Source organism: Lithobates pipiens, unplaced genomic scaffold (genome assembly GCF_037356315.1).
Source record: "Lithobates pipiens isolate NorthernLeopardFrog02 unplaced genomic scaffold, aLitPip1_a1.2 Scaffold_23, whole genome shotgun sequence".
NCBI lineage: Eukaryota > Metazoa > Chordata > Amphibia > Anura > Ranidae > Lithobates > Lithobates pipiens.
In genome coordinates this window covers 275,503,751-275,519,009 of record NW_027507785.1, presented here as the reverse complement: position 1 = coordinate 275,519,009, position 15,259 = coordinate 275,503,751, and the positions used below count along the sequence as shown (strand labels likewise).

General features: G+C 42.2%; 1 protein-coding gene across 5 annotated transcripts in view; it reads left to right on the top strand.

Moving 5' to 3' along the window:
• RC3H1 (ring finger and CCCH-type domains 1) overlaps window positions 1–15,259 on the top strand; it is a 123,508-nt gene that overhangs the window by 56,493 nt on the left and 51,756 nt on the right. For all 5 annotated transcript variants that reach the window (XM_077453238.1, XM_077453240.1, XM_077453239.1 and 2 more), the window contains exon 3: window positions 12,711–12,831. In XM_077453238.1, coding sequence (XP_077309364.1) covers window positions 12,711–12,831 — 121 coding nt within the window. The remainder of the gene's footprint in view (window positions 1–12,710; window positions 12,832–15,259) is intronic.

Sequence of the window (15,259 nt, the reverse complement as noted above, 5' to 3'; positions counted from 1 at the left end):
GTCTTGAGTACTTTTATGACCTGAAACCCGGGCAAAGTTTACTTTGGTTTCTGCCCATCAATTGTGTATCTTTCGTGTAATTAGAAACGTCAGTTTGTCTGGTAGGCTTGCAGTGAGATGAGGTCAGTTACACAAACAGAAAGCAGTCTTTATATGTAATGAGCAAATATGGCTGACCTGTGTACATATATAATCACTAAATATACATAGAAATTGCTTTGAAGACATTTGCATGCTGTAATAGGATTAAATTGACACTGAACTCACTTTTTTTCTTTTTCATCTATCTCACCTTACATAGGGGCTTGGCTCGCCAAGCCCCTATGTAACAATCCTGCTAAGCACCTTTAGCCTGTCAAGCAACACCTGGGTAAAGTGGGTAAAGATTAAATGTAACGCTGCAAATGTCTGTTCAAAGCCTGCTCTTTGTCCCACAGCTGCCTTCTGGAAGCACCGCATGCATACGTATGCGCAGACTCTTGTGGCTTAAGAACTGGTCAGCCGAGCTTCCTTGTAAAAAGTTATTGGCAGGTTTCCCTTTTCAGGGGGAACGTTTTCTTTCGTGATCATTTGAACAAATATATCCAAAAGATTTCCGGAGGGAAGAGTTCTCTACTTCCTGTGAAGAAATGCACCAGACATCCCTCCTTTTTTTTTTAAAACCTCAGGGACTGCTTTCAACAATGTCTCAACGTCAAGGCGGTTCCTGCCGCCAACAGGGCGCTAGGACCAGGGGCAAGCCGCAGGGCCAGAAGTAGCCCCAGGTCTGAGATTCTGCTAAATCCATCACCAAGCCCTCCTTTTGAGGGGACATCCCCACTCCATTGAGTGGGGGGAAGGCTGCTGCACTTTGCTGACATTTGGAGAAGAATAATTCAGGACAACTGGGTCACCACAATTATATCTTGCGGTTACAAGCTGTGGGGGGTTCCCCCTCAGAGGTTTTTAAGATACAACGTTCTCTCAGGTCCTCCAAAAAGAAACCTTATTGCTTCAGGCACTACATCTAGTGCATCAAGGAGTGATTGTAGAGGTTCCAGTATCCAAAGGAGCACAGGGTTTTACTCCAAACCTGTTTACGGTTCAGAAACCAAGCGGGGACATAAGGCCCATTCTGCACCAAAGATTCCTGAACAAGTATCTACTGATACATTTCTTTCGGATGGAGTCTGCCCGCTCAGTAGTAGCCTCACTCCATAGGGGAGGCTTTCTAGCCTCCATCAATTTAAAAGACGTGCATTTACACATCTGGGTATCTGGACGGCCTCCTGCTCAGAGATCACTCATTACATGCTCTAGAACAGAGCATAATATGCACAGTGCGGTATTTGAAAAGCTAAGGCTGAATCATAAATACTGAAAAGTCCACCTTGAAACCCGATATTTTTCAAGCAAGAGTATTCTTTCCACCTGTAAGGATCTCTGCACTGAAGGTTCAGGTGTGTCAGATAAAGGGGCACCAGACAACCCTCCATTCGGCTCTATATGCGTCTTCTAGGGAGGACAGTATCCTCCTTCGAGGCAGTGCTCTATGTCCAGTTCCATTCCAGGCCTTTACAACAACATCTTGTTGGCCTGGGTCAGAAGAGGAAAAGCCATGGATTATCCAATGTGCTTATCTCCTCAGGCACGCTTAAGCCTAACCTGGTGGTTTCAGGATCAGAACCTGAGAAAGGGAAAATCCTTTCTTCCAGTAACCTGGAGAGTACTGACTACATATGCCAGTCTCTCAGGCCTGGGAGCAACCCTAAAATGTCTCACAGCTCAGGGGAAATGGTCAGAACAGATCCTACCCATCAACGTCCGGGAATTACGGGCAGTACGTCTGGTCCTACGGTCCTGGACAGTGGAGCTTCAGGACTGCCCTATCGGGGTTCAGTCTGACAATGCCACTGCAGTGGCCTATATAAACCACCAAGGCGGTACCAGTAGTCGTTCAGCTCTGAAGGAGGTGAAACACATACTATCCTGGGCAGAGGAACGTGCCGATTTATATTGGCATTCTGTATCCCGAGGGGAGGAGAAATGGAAGGCAGATTATCTCAGCCACCAGAAGATCAGCCCGGGGGAATGGTCCCTACACCCAGGTATGTTCCAGGAAATGTTCCAGCGTTGAGGATGGCCAGAGGTTGACCTATTGCCATCCAGGTTTAACAACAAGCAACAGCAATTTGTGTTCTGAACAAGGGATCATCTGGCAATTGGAGCAGGTGCTCTGATAGTTCCATGGAGACAGTACTCCCTGGTTTATGCTTTACCTCCGATCCCTATCCTTCCACATTTGTTGCACAGGATTCGGAAAGGGGGGGTTCCAGTCATTCTGGTGGCACCAGCCTGGCCCTTGTTCCTAGAGATTTTGAGACTGACAATAGACGCACCATGGGCGCTTCCATGTCGCCCTGATCTACTGTCTTAAGGTCCTATATTCCACCCCAATTTACAGTCTCTAAATTTGACGGCATGGCTATTGAAGCCAGGGTGTTAAAGGACCGTGGCATCTCGGGATCAGTAGTGTCTACCCTAGTGAATGCTAGAAAAGGTGTCGGTAGGAAAATTTATCATAAGGTCTGGAAGACTTGTATTGCTTGATGTGAAGCCAGAAAATGTCCTCCTCAGAAATATGTGATTGGGAGAATTCTCTCTTTTTTCTACAGTTGGCTGTGGAAATAAAATTTCAAGTTTCGGCCCTATCTGTATTCTTCCAAAGGCCTTTAGCTTCCCATTCACTGATCCAAACCTTTATGCAGGGGGCAACTCGCTTGTTTCCCCCAATTACGTCACCTATATGTCCTTGGGACTTGAACTTGGTGCTGGCTGTGTTACAGAAACAACCATTTGAACCTATCAAGGAAACGCCATTAGACTTGCTGTCACGCAAGCTAGCCTTCCTGATGACCATCACTTCGGCTAGAAGAGTGTCGGAGTTGGTGGACCTTTCATGCAGGGAACCATACTTGACCCTTCACCACGACAGGGTCGTGTTATGACCTGTTCCATCCTTTTTGCCAAAAGTGGTGTCAGCCTTTCGTTTAAATTGGGACATTATTTTTCGTTCTTTTTTTTTTTTTTTTCTCTTGGCCTTGCTCGGCAGAAGAGAGACGACTGCACTCATTGCATGTTGTCCAGGCAGTCCAGGTTTATTGGTCTAGATCTGCGGAGATCAGAGGATCAGACTCCTTTTTTGCTTTACCAAAAGGACCCAAGAAGGGGCAGGCAGCTTCCAAGGCTTCAATTGCCAATTCCATCCGGCAATTGATCATTCAGGCCTGCAGTCTGAAACCTAAAGCTCCTCCCTTTAGGGTGAGAGCTCATTCTACCAGGGGTGTAGGAACCTCCTGGGCTTTTTGCCATCAGGTATCTTTGGCTCAGATTTGTAAGGCTGCTACCTGGTCTTCAGTGCATACATTCACAAAACTTTATCAGGTTGTTCAAGCAGGCTAGGATTTGGCCGCAGTGTACTGCGGGCTGCCATACACGTTCTATTTGGCTATCGTTTGGCAGGGTGTCTCTCTTCCCTCATTGTTCTGGGACATCCCAGCAGGGATTGAATATGAACCTGACTCTGTGTCCCATGATGTACTTAAATAAAAGGATTTTACAGGCAAGTATGATGAAAAAAAATCCCTTTTTTTTGGGTTACCACAAACTCTTAATTTAAAGCGTATCAATGGTAAAAATTTAAAATCGTTTGTGATAAGCCATTTACTTTCTATGTGTTTTACCTTCGTTTTAAATAAACTGCTCTGTAGGTCACTAAACATACCTGTAGAATAATCCTACTTGACCAACTTCCTAGAATGCAGAGACCTTAAATTTCTCATGTTTTCTGAATATGCACAGCCATGTCGCCCATTACAGCGAGCTTTTCTATGAAGCTGCAAGTTATGTCTGGACGTTCATCAGTCACAACAGTAGTAATTGTCCATCAAATCTGCTGAAGATGAGGGTGGTCGGGAAGAGCAGTGATTATAGGAAACACCCCTGTACAACCCATTATCAAAGCTTGTTGACCGCAATGTAAAGTGGGTTACGCAGTTCTCAAAAGGAATGAAAGGCACTGCATTAGCATGTAGAGATTATAGGACACAGGCGAAAGACATGCGTCATGGAGAGACATAGAAGAAATATTTTACAGTATGCCTAGCATTTTCTTAGCTGATAAAGTATTGTTATGAGAACAAACACGTTTATGATTTGACTTTAGATATCCTTTAACTTCCTGTCCTGGAGGCACAACAGGTGTTCAAGTGGAAGATTTCACATCCTGTTCCGCTAACAGTAGTCTTCAGAACAAACGGACTATAGCGGTCATTAATGGCAATAAGAAACTGAGGTTGTGACTATTCTCTACAGTTTACAAAATTGCATGACCTATGTGTTTGTTTGTTTTTTGCCCCAAATTTAAAAATGATTGTTGTGGCCAGCACAGATCCAAAGGACTTGAGTTTTTTCCATGTTTTCTTTAAAAAAAAAAAAAAAAATGCACCTTTTTGGAATGCATTAAATAATGCCTCATTTATTTTTTGTGCATCATTCACAAATTCCATACGGAGCCAAGCCTCGGTTTATATTTAACATTGCTTTCCATAAATACCGATCATTGGGCAGTTAAACAGCCACCTCCTTGGACGGGATAAATCCACAGCTCATCATTGATCTGTATGAGGAAGGATGTCTCCTGAGTTTTTTGTCGATTAATCACCCTTGAAACTGCAATTTGTGTGTCTGCGCCCTGGAATACAGCTTTGTGTCACAGGGAGGGTAGGCCTTCCTAGGTTTCAATGAGCTTTCCTGACTCATGGCACTGCAAGAAGGCGCTTCAACAACTAGTTTTGGTGTTGTGTGTGTGTGTGTGTGTGTGTGTGTTTGTTTTTTTTTTTTTTTTTTTTTTTTTTTTTGTGGTGCACAAAAATAGAAAATCCTGTAAATTTCTTTAATCTGCCAAATATAAAATATTTAATGTTTACAGTTTACAACCCGAATTTCAGTGGATCTTTGGCACAAGGGAAGGTAAAGGTATATGCAGAAAACTACGAGCTGCCTGCTGTGCAAAAGCAAAACTTTGCCAACTACATATGTGCAGAGGTTTTCTTGCTTGTCCAGCAAGAATGTATCAATAACGCACCCGTGTTGCGTTTTTGAGTCACGTGACCTATGAAAAACAAACCACATGCACAGAAACATCACATGCATTTTCAGTGCCATTATTGTCCCATTTTTCTTTATCGGCCAAAACACAATTTTCGGCTGAAATTTTGTTGCGTCCCTAGAATAGTCTATAGTCTGAGAGACTAATTTAAAGTTGTGAAGGAGGCACTGAGCTGCAAAACCTTGTGAAGCCACACATTGCATCACACCTTTCATTCTTTCTCCTATGTATTTTTTTTGTTAGAATTGTATTGAAATGAAAAAAGTGGATTTTCACTAGGTTCTATTCACACGGCTGTTTTGTTATGTGTTGGCTTCTAAAGCAACCCACTGCGCTGAAAAAAATAAAAATAAAAATACTGTATGTTAGTACAGCGGTTCTGACCGTAGCTGTTGTGTTGAAGGAAAGAAAACTAGTGGTGTGTGCCAGGCTTTATCCTGGATGTAGCTCTCTGTCCTGGCTCTGGCTCTCATATAGCTTTGATTGTACCACATGCCATAACAAAGCTGTCATATGTTTCTTTTCTTTTTGTATGATCAGAGTGAAGCTAAGGTGGTGAGTAGAATTCCTGACACGATATTGGCATGCTAGAATGCCATATTTTAACTCCGAACATTGTGTTTGGAAACAAAAGTGCCACCGTCCTTAAAACATTTAACAATATTGGGTGTAATATATTGTCACTGCATAACACTTGATTTTATCGCAGTGCCAAAATGTAGATTGTTTTTACATTGCAAGACGTTAAAGTGATTGTAAAGTCAGTTTTTATTCTGTAAAAATAATCAACTTGTTATACTTACCTGCTCTGTGCAGTGGTTTTGCACAGAGCAGTCCAGATCCTTCTCTTCTTTGGTCCCTCTATGGTGCTCTAGGCCCCACCCTCCTGTCGAGTGCCCCCACAGAAAGAAGCTTGTTATGGGGCAGTTGAGCCGCAGCTCCCTGTGTCAATTCAGACACGGAGCCTCAGTTCAGCCCCGCCCCTCCCTCTCCTGATTGGCTCCCGCTGCTGTCAAAGTCAGTTAACCAGTGGTGCTGCTGTTGTGTCTCAGACAATTGGAAGGGAGAGTCCTGGATGGCCAAGGTACTGGTGGACATCGCTGGGTAGAGATGGGGCTCAGGTAAGTGCTAGGAGGACTGAGGGGGTCTGCTGCACACAGAGGGCTTTTTATCTCCATGCATAGAATGTGTGAAGATAACTAAATCTGCCTTTACAACCACTTTAATATAAGCCACGTGAATTGCTATGCAGTAGTCACAGTTTGTTTCACTGCTTGGACAGTTTGTTGAGATCTTGAAGTAAACATACTGACACTCATCTGCAGGTAAACTCTGTGAAATTACTTGACAGTTCTGCAATTAGTGATAGACAAGGGCTCATTAACACCAGATGTGTTGCTTTGCAGTTTGCTGCATTTGGTAATCCAAAAATTCAGTCAGTGAAGGTTGTTTCCTCCAGAGCTATGCATAGCTGTTCATTTTGAAAAGCTGCAAATTGTTTACATTGTTTGCTTGCCATTCTTCTTTCAAGCCAATTGAATGAAGATCTTTAAAATTGCATTGCTGTGCTTTTGAAATCGCACTATACGGCATACTTTATCAATTGTAACTGGTGGTGAGTACTAAAATGACAGAAAAACTGCATTAACTATTTAAGAGTAAAGCCTTATGTGAACTTCTGTAAAGGTTTTCACTGTGATACAGATATTAAAGCCTTACTGTTCTTATTGTACAGTGTAGGGCACAGGCTTGATGTTCCTAGACCCTGGGTTAAAGGCTGCTACCTTCAGGTGTCTGGACACTAGCAGAGCTTTTGGACATTTGTACCCTTTGGGTGTTAGTCCGTAACCCAACCCAAATTCTTGAGACTTTTTTTTTTTTTTTTTTGTTAGCGTCCTGTTGGTGATGGACTTCTTCTACCTTAGGAACACGTCTCTACATTTAAAGTGGAAGTAAACCCATGGATTTAAACAGTTAAAATAAAAAAAGGCATGCCGGGAATGCTAACTGCACATTGGCTGTGCTCTCAGCCAAACTATCAAACCATCCAATGGCTGGTGTCATAACGAATCACATGTGCAGCACCATAGCAGTTGAATATTAAACAGAGGCAAAGATGGCAGCTTCCTTGGCTGAAAACGATGGGGGAGTTTACTTCCACTTTAACTACGGTAGTTAATTATGTCAGCTCTTCACTGCCTACTACTATAACTATAGAAGTAGTGCATTCAAATTAGTGCAACCTCTGTTATACCTCAGGAACTGTATTCATACCCCACACTGTGGGGATGGCCTGTTTCTTTTGAGCACTGGATCTTGCTTGGGCGCTAACCTTAGCACTTGATGCAATGCGTGCAGTTAGTCGCAGGGTGCTATACAGATCCTATGGTTCCCTGTCCCTGAAGACCCCTTCAATGTATACCCACCATGATGGGCAAAGCTTGGACTCATACAGGGACCAGCAATGTAAAAAGGTAAGATAGATTTGTCCTTTTATCAGTCAATGAAGGATGTCTTATTGCAAATATGAGACTTAGACCCTGTTCACACATATTTTGGTGACCTGTGTTTTACTGCACTGGAAGAATGCAGGTCACTGCTGGGACACACAGAAAACTATTGCTTTTTGTGTGTTCAATTTGCACTGCAATGCTCCCCAGAGGTGTGGTGTAGAGTGAGCTGTGATAACATGTAGACACACTGTATTTTCTTGCAGTGCACTGGACAGGATTGCATGCCACTTTACAGCAGTGCACTGCACTGCTGTACAGTGACATAAATGAAGCATCTTTTCTGTTTGTGTACTTCACATAGAGTTCCTACTAAATCTGTGCGTGATCTGTTGAGAGACAAACTATACCGCTCCCTACTGCCAGCTCACTGCAGAGGAGACCGCTTCCAGACACTAAACCGCTGTGGTTTAGCTGCCCTTTTGCCATGAGGACTTGGCTACAAGACGGTTGACACTATGGTTGCTTTGTATCCTTCTCCGGACACACTAACCCCATTTTTGCACCCTACTCCGTGCATACCTCACAGGGGAATACCTTCACTCATAGCAATGGAAATCAGACTGAGGGAACTGTGGGAAAAGCTCAAGCACGTATTTACTCTGCCGATGGTCTGTAAAACACTCAGTGACTTTGTTTCTTTTGCATCAGACCAGGACCTTATTTTAACAACTGTCCATGCATCTGATTGTAGCTATAGCTCAGGTATGTATCAATCAGCCTATCTGATGAATGCAGATTTCTCGGCAACTGTCAGAATTTCTTGGACAGCTACATGGCCTTAATTTAGTGATCATTGTCCAGAGCCCAAAAGCACCAGACTACTTCTCCGCCTCCACCTCCTCTGTCTGATTGGAAAATGAACCTCCTTGAGAAGAAATAGACATTGAAAACTTTGAAAAAGACCTAGAGGCATTGTAGAGGAAAACTAGGCAGATTTCTCACCCCCAGCCTCTCATACCCCTGATACTATAGGTTCACACATTATGCTTTTAAATGTAGATATGCGCACTTCTGCATTCCTCCCCAGTTTCACCTGGCCCCTCTGGGTACTAAGAGACCTGCAAAGTCTAAAAAGGCATTTGTCATCCATGAAGAAATAGAATGGGCAATTTATGACAACTGGGTTTCACCTGACAAAGTGTTCGCTTCTCTGAGAATTCTTGCTGAGCTATGTCCAGTGGAAGAATTTACTAAATGTAAACTGTTCTAGTAGTAGATCCTTTTGTCACAGTCTTTAAACAAGCATCTTTCTGTGCCTATGGAAGTTGTTCCTTTTATTTAAGGAATGCGCAGACAGAAAATTTGAGATGCTTTTAAAGGTTCTCATTTGCAGGTCCAACCCTGCAATAGCTACAGCTTGTCAAGCCACAGCCAATTGATCCCTTCCTAATTCTTCACATGAATGGAAGTGGTCTGAGTCCAAAACCCTACTTTCGTCCTAAGCTGGTGTCAGCCTTTCACATTATTGAAGACCTTGTACTTCCTCCTTTGTGCACTGCTCCTCTCATGAAAAAGCATCTCATGAAAATTGCCTCAATTGTCTGGACATAGACTAACAGCTCTATCTAAAAGCCATAGCCTTTATAGCAAAAACAGGAATTTTCTCTTGTCAACAGGGACGTCCTGCTTCTAAGTCCACTTTTGGCAGGTGCATAAGATGACTCCTTTCTGGAGATTACGGGATACCTTGCCGGATATGTTGCCCCCAGTACCCTTTAATGCTCGCTCCACCAGATTGGTGGGGGTTTTAATGTGCATTCTGACATCAACCGCCTGTTGCTCAGGCCCTTTTGATTCATTGCTTGGGGACATCCCAGGGTCTATGAATATCCTGTCTGTGTACTGTATAATAAAGATATGGAATTTAGAGGCAAGTCAAAATTCCTTTTATTGCAATCGTACAGTACAGGGTGTGGGCTGGATCTCCATGGACCCTGGGTTTTTAAACAGGTCAGGTGATTGGACACTGGCAAAGCTTTTGGACACACCCCCATTGGACGTAACAATATTGCCCTACCTCATTCTGTGAGTTTCACTTTTTTTTTTTTTTTTTTGCAGCATAACAAAGTAAGAGAAGGGAAGGGATGTCTTTTCTGTTCTTACTGATACTCTTACATCCCCCTCCCTTCTGTTCCTTTGTTACTCTGCAAAAAAAAGTGAAACTTACAGAATAGGGTAGTTTAATATTGTTACGTCTGGGGGGGGGGGTGGGAGGACGTGTCCAAAAGCTTTGCCAGTGTGCATTTACCTGGTGGTAGAGCTGCACGATTAATTGTTAAAAAAAAAAAAAAATTTACAATCTCGATTCAACCCATTCCCCCCCCAGGATCCTTATCGGCCATTAAACAGTGCAGAGCCAGGCTGTCAAAAAAAAAAAAAGCGAGCAAATTAGAGCTGCAACTAACGATTAATCTGTCTGTCGAATAATCTATTGATTATTTTTTCGATTAGTCACGACTATCCGATTTTTTTTTTTTTTTTTAAATGAATCTAGTGTTTCTAGTGCATAATAAATTTTTTTTTTGATTAGCTAATTAATCCTTTGGATAACCTTACAAAAAATAAGTACATAAAAAAAAAAAGTAAGATAAAAGAATATAACTAGTACATGCACATATATATTATATATAAGTATGTACTTATATTCTTACCTTTTTTTTTTATGCACTTATTTTTTGTAAAGTTGAGATAAAAGAGAATATATATATATATATATATATATATATATCTTAACTTTATATTTTCTGTTCAGAAGTTCATGAATGTTTATAATTTATTTTTTGCAATGTTTTCTTTTTTTAAGGGGGAGAGTGTGTGGGGACAGTGTCAGTGTGTTTTTTTTTATTATTATTTTATTTTTTTATTTATTGCAATTTTTTTATCAGCCCTGTTGGGGGGCCTATGGTGAGATATCAGGGGTCTTAACAGACCTCTGACATCTCCCATTTGAGACAAGGAAAGGGACTGGGGACAAAGATTCCCCAGTCCCTTTCTCTGCAGCCTCTGCTGCACTGATAATGGAGATTAGACAGCGGCTTCTCTCCATTCATTAACTGAGACATCGTAATCACAGGCGGTTACAATGTTTCAGTTATGTGAATGGACAGAGTCCGTGGTTACTGACTGTCCATTCTGAAAACGAAGGAGCCGGGTTTACCGGCTCCTACCTCCGCTCTCCATCCTGAGATACCCAGTGGCGGCGGCAGCACGGAGGGGGACACAGAGAAGAGAGAGGGACGGCAGCACGGAGGGGGATAAGAGGGGAGAGGGGGTGGCAGCACGGAGGGGGAGAAGAGAGGGGGACAGATGCACGGAGGGGGACAAGAGAGGGGGACGGCAGCACGGAGGAGAGCGGGAGATACTGAGCACTGTGACGCATCGACTCCCTGCACGCACGTCGAGGTATTTTTGTAGTCGACATAATCGATTACGTCGACTCGTCATGGCAGCTCTACAGCAAATGTTTATCAACATTCCTCTGTGCTGAGAGATAAAGAGATACAAAGTAACATTTAGTTCTTTTAGAATCAAAGGGATGAACTTCGGTCTGTAAATGAAGTCAATTTAACCACTTCAAGACCAAACCTTTTTTTCTGACATTTGTTACTTACAATAAAAAAAAAAAGTACCTTTTGCTAGAAAATTACTTAGAACACCCAAAGATTATATATATTTTTTAGCAGAGATGCTAAAGAATAAAATGGCGGTCATTGCCATATATTATGTCACACCATGTTTGCGCATCAGTCTTTCATGCGCATCGTGAGAGAACCGTCATCTTTATTCTAAGCAAAAAAATCATGATTCTCATTTTATCCAGGACGGGGAAGCTCTACCTGATGGTGGTAAAAGGGAACTTTTGGCTTTGAACCATACCTTGTTCGGGCTTCATACAGTAATTGTACTATCATTTCACTCTTAATATTTTGGTAAGCTAAATGATGGACAGTTGTACTGAAATGTACCATTTGGATAAAAGCAGAGAACATAGACAGTAACATATTGCAACATCTTGCCTGTTGCAATATACTGCCCTTTTCTCTACAGATGCAGATTTAGTTGTTCCAAAGCCTAAACATTTTTTTTCCTTTAAAGTGACATTAAATTTTTTTTTTTTTTTTTTTATAACTAAAATAACAAACCATGTTATATTTACCTGCTCTGTGCAATGGCTTTGCAGACAGCAGCCCCGATCATCCTTCTCTGTGGTCCCCTGCCAGCAATCCAGGCCCCTTCTCTTCGGTGGCTGGCCCCAGGGAAAGCCACTTTCAAAGGAGGCACCCATGCGTGCTCACTCCCGAGTTGCCCAGTCTGCGTCTATTGACACAGACTGAGCAACACCGCCCCCCAACCCATAATCCCCCCCCCCCCCCCCCCCGCTGTCCCTTCACCACAGAATTGACAGCAGCAGGAGCCAATGGCTCCTAAAAAAGATACCTTGTGGCATTAGAACCACTTTAATCCATTCCTTACATTAAGGTACAAAATGTTTAGGTATTAGTATCGCCCCTTCATGCACCTTATATTTTACATGAACCCTCACTTGATCCAGTGCTGTTCCAGTCTGTAGTGGCTCTCGCAGGCTTTGCCGAGGCAGTGGGAGCCATTGCTCATTGATGCTGTTAGTCAAATCCTGTGACTGGGGCCAGGCGACACTGTCTATGGACGCAGGCAGCACGGCTCAGGTTTGAGCCTGCAGGTGTGCTACGATGGGAATCGGCTTCCTATGTTAGCACACCGAGAAGAGGAGGAGCCAGGAGTACCGATGGGGGCTCCCAGAAGAGGAGGATGAAGGCCGCTCTGTGCTATTATTTTGTTTAACAAAACTATTTCTACATTACAGCCACTTTAAATCAAACTGCTGTCACTTTTTTCTTTTCTTATGTAATCCGAGGTAGAGAGGTTTGCATGTAGATTGTTTTTCTTGCAAAGGTCACTGTTATGTTTTCTGTTCAAAAAAGCCAAGGATAATTGGTAAGGGTCATAGAGTGGGCTTTTATTTTTTATTTGCATATACCTTCTCATCGCTCTACTTGTTCTTCCTGCAGGTACCCGAGCAGCAGCCTATCACTTTGTGCAGCGGGGTTGAAGACACCAAACACTATGAGGAGGCCAGAAAGTGTGTGGAAGAGCTGGCACTTTACCTGAAGCCCCTCAGTACTGCAAGGGGTAAGATCACTCTTGGTAAAATAAAGTAAATAATTGATCTAAACCTTTCCTTTGGTTAGTCAACTGATGGGAGCAAGGAAAGTTGAAAACATGCTGCTGTGAACAAAGGAAGGGTTCACTACAAGTGATTATTAAACTGAACCAGCTATGTCCATCAAAATGCTGGTAAAATCCAGGCACCACAGCTGCGCTTGGGCTCAGTTCCCCTCCGGGAGTGGAGGATCATGGCTGTCTAAGTCTAGTCTTTGTGTACAAGCCATGATCTACCTGTAGCCCCAGTAAACGGCTAGCTGCCTGTATAGGTTTTGCCATATCATTTTGACTTGAGAAGTAAAGCCCCATGTATACAGTATGGGTCTGGAGTCCAGGGTTTCCACTTTGCACAGGGAAATAGATATGAAGATACATTGAAGGTGTAGCAAGCTTTTTACACTTTTACCAGTAATATTTATACACTACGATGGACATTGCGTGTTCACTTTAAATGCACTGTTCTTAAATCAAAATTAGCCTTAAATGGGTTGTAAATCAAGAATTTTCACCTTAGAAGAAACATTTGTAGTGCAGCAGCCCCCAGAGCCCCCCTTTAACTTACCTGAACCAGATCTTTCCATCGAAGAGAATAAGCCCAGCAGCTCCAGCCGCTGTCTCGGATCTTCAGTGGATAGATTTATAGCGGGGGGGGGGGGGGGGGGGGTCACAAAGTCCTGCTGTCTGTGTCAATTGGAATCCGAGTCACTGAGGGGGCACTCAATGCGCCAGGACCCCAGAAGAGGAGGATCAGGGTAGGGCTGCAACTAACGATTAGTTGGCCGATTATTGTTTCGATTAATCGGTTAATAACCTTTTAAAAAAAAAAAGTGGGTCAAATTGATGTTCATTTTCAACCGCAGTGATGGGAAAATTTGGAAATAGAAAACTTCTTAGTCAAAGGAATTTTCAGACAGTTGTATGAAATTCTTTTTAAAAACAGAATGTTGAAAACAAGTGAAAATTTCAAAAAAAATATTCTTTCATTCAGCAAATGTACACAGATTTTTCGTCTGAATACTCTCATCTGAAAATTGATTTGTGAGGCCAGCATAAGGCTCGGTACACACCTATGCAGTTTGCTTTTGATCTGTTTATGCAGTGCTTTTTGCTGTACGTTTTTGATTTTCCTGCAATTTTGCATTTTTGCTTTTTTTTTGGGGCAGATGAAAAAACACAAATTGCTGCAAAAACACATTACATGCTTTTCTGCAGCTTCTCCATTGAAGTATATTGCACCAATAAAGCACCATTTTGCGTTAAAAGTCCCTGACCCTTTCAGATGTGAACGTGTCCCATAGGAAACCATGGAAATTAACTGTAGTGCATTTCTGCAAAAAGCACCAATAAACACAGAGATGTGAACAAGGTCTAAGCCCTTGTACACACAGTCGGACATTCCGACAACAAAATCTGACGGATTTTGTCCGAAACTTGTGTTGCATACACACGGTCGGACAAAGTTGTCGGAAAATCCGATCGTACGTAACAAGGTTATTTCGTTACGACAGGACCACCTTCAAGCTAGTAGCCAATAGCTTTGGTCTAGGAATTTGATCTGAGCATGCGTGGCACTTTGTCCGATCAGAATTTTCTACACATGATCGAACAAAGTCCGATCGGATCATGTTTTTGGAAAGTTTTATAGCCCAGTTCTAAAACTTTGTCCGTCGGAATATCCGATGGAGCCCACACACAGTCAAATTATCCAACAACGCGGTCCGATCGGACATTTTTTGTGAGAATGTCCGACCGTGTGTACAAGGGCTTAGACGTTTACTAACATAATGGGGTTAAAAAAACTAAAAGTAGCCCTTTACAGTAGAAAAAAGCAGGTAATCACTACTGTAAGGGGTTCATTTTTTTACTGTAGAACTTTTTGTACTATAAAGGGCTCATTTTAGTTTTTTTTAACCCCATTATGTTACTGGCCGATTAATCGATTAATTTCATAATCGATTAGTTGTCGATTAATCGATTGGTTGTTTCAGCCCTAGATCAGGGCCAATCTGTGCAAAACCCTTGCACATAGGGGGAAGTATACCATGTTTGTTTTATAAAAAAAAAAAAAAAAAAACTTTACCACCCCTTTAACCCGTTAAAGAATAAATAAAAAAAAAAGTAATAAATAACCCGTTAAATAGGCTTACATAGTCTGCCCGCAGTGCGTATAATTTTATTTCACTTTGTTTACCAATATGCATGAATCTGGTAAAATCTTATCAAATTCCCTGTTCTCAAAACCTTGTCTGATAACCTAGAAATATAGAATTTTAGTGCACACAAACACAATATAATACAACATTTTTTGGTATCATATAAAAGATGATGAAGTAAATTGATACCAAGCATGTTAAGATTTTAAATTTTGTATGCCTGTGTAGTATCCGCAAAATAT